Source organism: Rhagoletis zephyria, unplaced genomic scaffold, assembly GCF_001687245.7.
Source record: "Rhagoletis zephyria isolate East Lansing unplaced genomic scaffold, Rhagoletis_zephyria_1.1 Rzeph_scaffold_00259, whole genome shotgun sequence".
In the NCBI taxonomy this organism is placed as follows: domain Eukaryota; kingdom Metazoa; phylum Arthropoda; class Insecta; order Diptera; family Tephritidae; genus Rhagoletis; species Rhagoletis zephyria.
In genome coordinates, this window is record NW_016157343.1 from 32,183 (window position 1) to 41,497 (window position 9,315).

The following is a 9,315-nucleotide window of genomic DNA, read 5'->3' on the forward strand; positions in this document are numbered from 1 at the left end:
TTTCCATTCGTTTTATGATAATCTATCTCGATAAATACTTAGTTTTACATTTTTATGCAATTTATGCAAATTTGCATATTGTATACAAATGTGAAAGCATTTAATAAAAATTCAATTATATTTATGTATATTGAAATTATTTCTTGTACATATATACGAAGTTTCATTGGATATCACCCATCGAAACTTTGAAAAAGTGCATTGGGTCAAATTAATACGCTGACCGAAAAACAGTTGACATCTTTGGCAATTACATGGTTTGTACAAAATATGTGTTCACTCACCACTTTGCATAAATTTTTATTACAAAAATTCAATAAAAACGTTTCTGACCATTTTTCATTACATAACAGGAGCAACGGGCAGATTTCATGTAGGCTTTACGTGATTATCTGCCAAAGGCTTTAATCACGGTGCCCGCATTAGGCACAACGGATTCAAGAATGATAGAATACAAGATTGCGCCGATCGGAGAGGATTTTTGAGAATAACTTGTGTGTGACGTCACACTGGTGCAATTGCGAGAGAGAAATGCCAAAACGTGAGCAAGAATGGAAGAAGAAGAAAAAATGTTGCAAGGAAAACGTAAACAAGTTGCACCAGTGTGACGTCATGCAAACAGCGATTCTGTCAAATTCGTTAAGAGAGGAATAGCGGTCCGAGATCGGCGCAACCTTTGTATTCTCTCAATCGTGCAACGGATTAATTTTTGCATTAATCACTGCCCTGAACTGCAAGCACTTCAGTACCAATTGGCAGTATGTGGTGGACACACTTACCACCTTGGTAGGGCCGAGGCCTACCTAAACCTCTGACGTTCTCTGGATCACGACATCCGGTTGCAATGCAACTCCACATTGAACCATTGCTGGTTCTATCCGCATTAAGGTATTAAACCACAGCCACCACGATACTCCCCAAAGGGGCCGTACCCATGAACAGACCGGAGTAATGCTCGTCGGCGAGATTTGCTGGACTGGCTCAACTCACCCTGACCCACTTAACTGACTCAGCTCACACTAGAACGACTTACACGACTACTTCACTCCACATTCATACTCCGTCTTGCTCGCCTCACACGTCCTACTCGCCTCGCTCGTGGGCACCCTCCACATCCAGGAGCGGTGACACCACTCGCTTAACTTTCGACCGATCGAGTTGCTCGACACACATTCACCATCTTGCTCCATCTTGCTCATCTCACACGTCCTACTCGCCTCGCTCGTGGGCACCCTCCACATCCAGGAGCGGTGACACCACTCGCTCAGCTTTCGCAACGGATCGAATTGCTCAACTTGCGCACAACTTTTTCAACGGTTTCCACCACACATTTCCTCCAATTACAACTTATTTTCACCATTTTCTAGTCGTGTAAGCCATGCCAGTGTTTGCCTTGCCAGCCTTGCTTGTGTCACCAGTTTTGCTCGTCTCGCCGACGAACACACTCCGGGGGCATCTGTTCCCCGTGGCACCATTTTTAAAGTCTTTGGTATGACTCTCGAAAGCCGTAGACTTCTTCCAGTTGAGCCTCCACCGACTCAGGACTGGTAGCCTTTAACTGGGGTAGACGGGGTTGTCAAGCCCGTACCCTGGAAATACCAAAGCCCCCTGTCTTCCCTCCTGTTTTCTCGAAACCGGGCTTGGGACCGTCTAAGGCACAGTTAGGAGCAACGGGCAGTTAACTAATCGAGTCCTGAACTTCTATACATTGCATCTAGGCCTAACGGCAGTATTATGTACAAATTGCATACGATTCCATACCGCCAAAAGCAAATTTAAATCGTTTATAAAAACAGCTATGTGCTTTAAAGCGGCGCAAATGTTGATCACGTCGTAATTGGTCCAAAATTTTTTTTTTTTTTCACAAATCAACATCACATTTTTAATGAATTTTTTTTTTTAATACAATATTTTCAAAATATTGCCTATTGGCACCAGGAATCAATTATTTTGCTCTCCTGAAAAGTTATTATAAAACACATAACTTGTTGGCGCAGCGACGATATGTATGTAGATATAGATTTGGGATGTTAATTTTTTCGATATTTACGATCCCGGGACTTTCGGGATGTCTTGGGTTCAATCCCGGGATCCCGGGTTTGAGAAGCTCTCCTACCATATAACAAATAATAAGTAAATGGGTTTGGAACGTACTTTTATTTAAAGTGAAAATTATTTCATATGTAAGAAAACGAAAGACAGTAATCAAATTTATATGCCTTTAATAATACTTTAGTGTGTGTGATAAAGTAATTTAAGGTACGTCGAAAAAAGCTCGATGCAAAAAAAATTAATTCAGAAGAAAGATGTTCATAATACTAGTGGCAGAAATAAAAGAAGCGCCTTAATTCGACCAGTTTTGTCTATATTCCTTTTGTCTATTCAAAATTTACATTTTTTATAAAAGTCTACCTCACATTACACATAATTAACTGCATACAAATGGGCATTTCTCTGACGTCATGATTTTTTAAAAAGACTTTATCGAGCTCTAACCGCCAAAATAACGTAAGCGACATTTTTTTTTTTTTGATGCAGAAATATTCCAACAGCCGCTAGATGCATTTCTGCATCACAACGAATATTTTCGCTTACGTTATTTTGGCGGTTAGGGCTCGTTATAACTTCAAAAATATGGTTAATTCCAAAATTTATTCCAAAAAATTCAGTGCAATGTAAAACAAAAGTATGGGTACCAAATGAAATAATTTTTTTGGGTTCACAAGGACGAATATGAATTGAAAATGCCCCTTTAATCTATTTTATTTTTTTAAGCTAATAAAGTTAGTCCTTAACATATAATTTTTCCAAAAATAAGAATGGAAAAATTTGAAGGATATTCAAGCATAAAATTATAAAAGGGTATTTTCAATACCTGTACCCGTCCCTTACGCACTAAAAAATGTAATGTGCTTAAACAGAATCTTCTCTTTCATTTGATACCCATACTGGTTTTTTTAAGTATATCGCACTGAAATTTTTAAATAATTTTTTGAATTACTCGTATCTTTCAAATTTCAAAGTTCTTTTAAAAACTCCTGACATCAGAGAGAAAAATTAAGAACGCAATTTAATATATTTGGCCCTTAGTTTGGATTGATTCCTTTTTTGTGCGCAAAATTGCCTGCCGCAAGGTATTATATGTACATTGAGCTACACATTTATAAAAAAAATGTTAAATATTAAATAAACAAAAGAAATATAGCCAAAACTAGTCAACATATGCTATTATTGCCACCAGTGTAAATTACAAATCCCGAAAATCCCGGGATTATTTGCCTAGACCGGAACTTAAAAAAGACCGGGATCCCGGGACCCCGGATTGGTTAGAAGCCCAGTTATTCAAACTCTTCCTTGCCAATTCCAGAGCTAGTTTAATTTGGTGTGCAATTCTAATATACATCACATTTGTAACCTTGTTCAGTTGTCTCTTTCAGAGGAAATATGTCGTCAGCTAGCCGCAGTACAATATATCTAACCACATAACAATATAGACATCCAAAATATGTTTTAAGAAATTGGGGTAAAAAATTTTCTTCACAGATGGCTAATAGGCCGACATTAAACTCGGTCTGGATGGCGTCAATTAGAGCTTTTGCAATACTTAGTGCAGTAAAATAATACATACATACATACATACATACATACATACATACATACATATACATATGTTTGAATCCGGCTTACCTAAAAAATTTCAGCTGGTTCTATTGCCACCAACTAATTATTTGAGCTAAAGGCTCTTACAATTAAGCCTACGTTACTATGAACTCATGATCTTTATATGCTTATAACAAAACTAGGCTCTTAAAGCAGTGTATAACTTTTTATACCCGAGCGCACTTGTGCACAAGGGTATTATAACTTTGTTCACATAACGGTTGTTTGTAACAGGCAAAACGAATCGAGGTAGATATACACAAATGTATACATAAATGATCAGGATGAAAAGAGAAATCGATTAAGCGGTGACTGTCTGTCCGTCCGTCCGTCCGTCTGTCCGTCCGTCCGTCCGTCCGTCCGTCTGTCCGTCCGTCCGTCCGTCTGTCCGTCCGTCTGTGCACACGATAACTCGAGTAAAAATTAAGATATCTTAACGAAACTTGGTACGTGTACTTCTTTTGGGCGTAGGACGGATGGTATTGAAAATGGGCAAAATCGGACCATAACCACGCCTACCTCCCATATAACGGTAATTTTCAGAAATACGAAAACTGCGATATTTTAGTAACTAATGAAGATTATTCAAAATTGATATTTACAATAATTTTTAGACGAAAAATAAGAATGTTATAAGTTTTTGAAAAATGGGCGTAGCCACGCCCACTTATGGTTACATGTGTATATCTTGGCAACCGCTGTACCGATTTCTTCCAAACTTGGCACAGTTATTGGCCTTGGTACAGGATACCAAATGGCCGAAAATTTTCAAAATCGGACAATAACCACGCCCACATCTCATATAACGGTAATTTGGAGAAATACGAATCAGTAAATATTAAAGCCAATTTATTCAAAATTGATGCTTGCAACAATTCCTTACCAGGAAATACGTCTATAATAAGATTTTGAAAAATGGGCGTGGCACCGCCCACTTATGATCACATATATGTATCTCGGTAACCGTTCTACCAATTTGTACCAAACTCGGTATTTTTATTGTGCTTGCTACATAAAAGCAAAACGATGAAAATTATTGAAATCGGACTAAAATTATGGCTTTTCATATAACGGTAAATTTTAGAAATGCTTGAAACATTTTGAAATTTACGGACGCTAATTTACTCAAAATTGATACACCCCGGCTTACCATGTAGCGGTAGCTTTCGGAAAGGTGAAAATCATATTTTAATATTTGCGCCGGGTATTTAATGTTCGGCTCCGCCCGAACTTAGACTTTCTTACTTGTTCAAACAGGATATTAGTATCCATTTCTGCGCCTCAGCACGGAAATCAGTTTGAAATTTTGTTTGTCTTTTAGGTGAAAGCCTACGATAAAAGGCCTTGAGTCGGTACTCGATACTACAGCTACAATTTCTTAGGAAGCACATCGTCAATCTATAGAGAGTCGCAGGACGTAGGACTCTTCAGAGAAAGTAGATAGGAAATAAAAGTTGAGAAAAAAGGCCACTAACAGCAGGAGATAGCCCAGAGAAAATCTTCTCTTAGGTATTAAAAATGGGCTCTTGTGACCACCATGTGGACACTTTATAAGAGAGTGAAAATAACACATCGGAAAGAGGTTGATTTATTCCCCTTGGTAACTAACCGATTTGGTTGCAATTTCTAGGCCCTAAGATTTCCCTTATTTCAATTATATATAGCATTTTGGCTTACGGCACAGGCGAAAGGTGCCATACTCCCTGTAGTTTAGTAAAAATACAAATTTGTACTTTATTAATAAAATTAATATTTAAAATATATCTAATATCTATTGCCATTTAAATTTCAAAGAGCATTACCGTCGAAAAGGAGAAACAATTGAAAGAAGTGATGAAAATTATGGGCCTTGACAACTGGCTGCACTGGACGGCTTGGTTTGTGAAATCATTCATAATGTTGGGTATTTCCTCTGCGCTGATTATAATCTTGGTTAAGGTAACTGCGAAATTCCGTAAAATACATATTAAAAGCTTATTCTTATACCACATATGCCTGCATTTTCATTGCCGGTATAGATTAAATGGTTTGACGGCGTCGCTGTGCTCACCTACAGCAACTGGTCCATTCTTCTTGTTTTCATGCTTATATACACCATAGCTAGTATCTGCTTTTGCTTCATGATGGCCACGTTCTTCTCAAGCGCTAGCACTGCAGCCGCTGTTACTGGTCTCGTCTGGTTCATTACCTATTTGCCTTTATCTTTTACCGTTAAAACGTACGAGCAAATGTCACTGCGTTCGAAGTTGAGTTGGTGTTTATTCTCTAATACTGCTATGGGCTTTGGCTTCAAAGAAATACTCGGCTTTGAAGGCAATGGAGAGGGTTTACAATGGAGCAATTTGTTTACACCAGTTTCGGTGGATTCTAACCTCACAGTTGGCGCAATTATGCTGATGATGTTGGCCGCCTCGGTACTTTATATGATTATCTGCTTGTATGTAGAGCAAATTATGCCTGGAGATTTTGGTGTACCGAAGAAGTGGAACTTCCCCTTCACTCCAAGCTTTTGGTGTGGGCAAAAGGAATATGCTGGTATTGAAGATATGTCGAACGGTTCGATTGAACGTAAAAACCCCGATGCTTTCGAAGCCGAACCTGCTGGAAAACATATTGGCCTACAAGTTAAAAATTTAAAGAAACGTTTTGGCGAAAAATATGCGGTAAAAGGCTTATCGGTGAATATGTACGAAGACGAGATAACAGTATTGTTGGGGCATAATGGCGCTGGTAAAACGACCACAATTTCTATGCTGACTGGAATGTTTCCACCAACTGCTGGTACGGCAATACTTAATGGAAGTGATATACGTACAAATATTGAGGGAGCGCGCATGTCGCTCGGCATCTGTCCACAGCACAATGTGCTATTCGACGATATGAGCGTTGCGAATCACATAGTCTTCTTCAGCCGTTTGAAGGGACTCAGAGGTAATGACATAAAAGATGAAGTGGAAAAGTACCTGCGAATGATCGAATTGGAGGACAAAGCAAATGTGGCATCCTCGAAATTATCTGGTGGCATGAAGCGCAAACTATCAGTTTGCTGTGCGCTTTGTGGTGGCACAAAAGTGGTACTTTGCGATGAACCCAGCTCTGGTATGGATCCCGCCGCCAGACGTCAACTGTGGGACTTGTTACAGTCGGAGAAGATCGGACGTACTCTACTGTTGACAACCCATTTTATGGACGAAGCGGATGTACTCGGCGATCGTATTGCTATAATGTGCGATGGGGAACTTATGTGCCACGGTACATCATTCTTCTTGAAGAAGAAATATGGCTCTGGTTATCATTTGATTTGCGTAAAACGCGAGGGCTGCAATGCAGATGAAGTGACAGCGTTGCTCAATAAATACATACCAGGTATAAGACCTGAGGCAGATATTGGCGCTGAATTGTCTTATCAATTACCAGATAAATACTCAGCAAAGTTCGAGAAGATGTTTGGCGATTTGGAAACGAATTCTGAGAATTTACTGTTGGGTGGTTATGGTGTAGGTATTACGTCAATGGAGGAGGTATTCATGAAAGTGGGTGCTGAAAATTCTAGCAACGGCACGAGGAAAGAGCAAATGGCCATGATGAATGGCGGAAGTGGTTTCAATGACGAAGATGTCGAATCTATGAACTGTAAGTCAACTAATTTATGACAATTAAGTTAAATAAAAAATATGTAATTTATTTTATTGATTTCTTCAATAGCAGACAGCATGTTTTCGGAGAATACAAGGTTACTAAGGGGCAAAGAACTATTTTGCAATCAGTGGCATGCAATGCTCCTCAAAAAGTTCCTCTACACACTGCGTAAAAAAATTTTATTCGTCATCCAAAATCTTTTGCCCATCTTCTTTGTGGTCATCACCATTTTGATCTCGCGCAACGCAAGCACTTTCCGCCCACTTCCAGCCATAACAATGAGTGTCACGCAGTATCCTAAAACCTTTACAGTTCTTGAAACGGCCAGTAATGTGGCCCCAGGTTCTCTGGAAGAACGCATTGTAGCTGAGTACAAAATGATCTCAGGTTCCTATGGGCCCAATCACCAGTTGCAAACGACGGGCGAACTCAATTTTACCGAATACATTTTGGATTTGGGCCAGACTGAACAAGTGCGCATCAACGCCCGTTACATGGCAGCAGCTACAGTGGAAGATGGCAAAATAACGGCATGGTTAAATAATCAGCCTTTGCATACGGCACCACTGACCGTGAATCTTGTACACAACGCCATGGCGAAGTATGAATACGTGTTTATTTCTATCAATCGCAGTTTTATAATATACAAATTTCTTATACTTTAGAGCTCTCATTGGACCTGAAGCCTCAATAAGCGTCACTAACTATCCGCTGCCCTACTCATTCGAAACCAAGCTCGCACAATTGAACGTTGGCACAAATGTGGGCACTCAGTTGGCTACCAACGTTGGCTTCTGCATGTGCTTCGTAAGTGCCTTTTATATTCTCTTCCTGATTAAGGAACGTGAAACGCGTTCAAAATTGCTTCAATTTGTGGGTGGCGTACGTGTGTGGACTTTCTGGCTAACACAACTGCTATGGGATATGACTACCTATGCAATAACCGCTCTGATTGTGATCGCAACTTTGGCTTGCTTTCAAGAGGATGGATATTCAAACTTCTCGGACTTGAGTAAATATAAATAATAGTTAAAGTTATGACCGTATTCTAAGATTTTAATTCCTTGTTGCAGTGCGTTATTTCCTCGTATTGATATTATTCGGATTTGCTGTGCTACCGTTTACGTATTTGCTTTCATTTTTATTCAAGGAGCCTGCTACTGGTTTTGCTCAGGCCTCGACCGTGAATATATTTACTGGTAAGTGCGAAAAATTATATATACTAGTTTTCGCCCAGCGGTTGAAATTCAACCGCTGAAATTAAGGATAGTTTATGTGAGTTGAGTTGAGCTGAAATAAGTAAGCTTAGTACTTAGCATAACATAACATACCATAACATAAGATTAAATAACATATGTAGCATAACCAGGGACCGCAAATAACGATTATCCTTTCAAATTTCAACTCAAAAAATCACGCGGAAAGAGAAATGCTACGTGCATAAGGAGTAAACCAATATATTTCTTATTACTCGGAGTACCTTCAGCGGCACTGATTTTTATTTTTTAACTTTTACTTATAAAAATCAAGTTTAATCATTATATTTTGAGTTTTATTTTTTACTCAGAAAGTAATCGTTATGTTTTGAGTTTTATTTTTTGCTCGGGAAATAATGATTACGTTTTAAGTTTTATTTTTTGCTCGGAAAATAATGGTTACGTTTTAAGTTTTATTTTTTGCTCGGAGAATAATCGTTACGTTTTAAGTTTTATTTTTTGCTCGGAAAATAATCGTTACGTTTTAAGTTTTATTTTTTGCTCGGAAAATAATCGTTATTTCTTGAGTTTTATTTTTTGCTCAGAAAATAAAACTTAATTTTTGCGTATGCGCATGCGCATGCGTGAATAGACAGGGGGCGGCAGCATTGAACCTTTACGCCACTGTGGAGTGGGTAATGAAAATACAGATACCAGGGCAGAAACAAAGAGAACCACATTTCTTAAGAAAAAGTGCAGAAAAGCGCATACGCATACGCAAAAATTAAGTTTTATTTTCTGAGCAAAAAATAAAACTCAA

The 9,315-nt window shown here is 38.7% G+C and overlaps 1 protein-coding gene across 6 annotated transcripts in view; it reads left to right on the forward strand.

The window, feature by feature from the left end:
• Positions 1–9,315, forward strand: part of Abca3 (ATP binding cassette subfamily A member 3) — a 50,021-nt gene that overhangs the window by 20,824 nt on the left and 19,882 nt on the right. For 4 of the 6 annotated variants that reach the window (XM_017609840.1, XM_017609842.1, XM_017609844.1 and 1 more), the window contains 5 exons: positions 5,455–5,598; positions 5,679–7,293; positions 7,366–7,900; positions 7,965–8,311; positions 8,373–8,498. In XM_017609840.1, coding sequence (XP_017465329.1) covers positions 5,455–5,598; positions 5,679–7,293; positions 7,366–7,900; positions 7,965–8,311; positions 8,373–8,498 — 2,767 coding nt within the window. Of the gene's footprint in view, positions 1–2,241; positions 2,260–5,454; positions 5,599–5,678; positions 7,294–7,365; positions 7,901–7,964; positions 8,312–8,372; positions 8,499–9,315 lie in introns of those variants that run through there. The other 2 variants (XM_017609845.1, XM_017609841.1) reach the window with 2 other exon arrangements.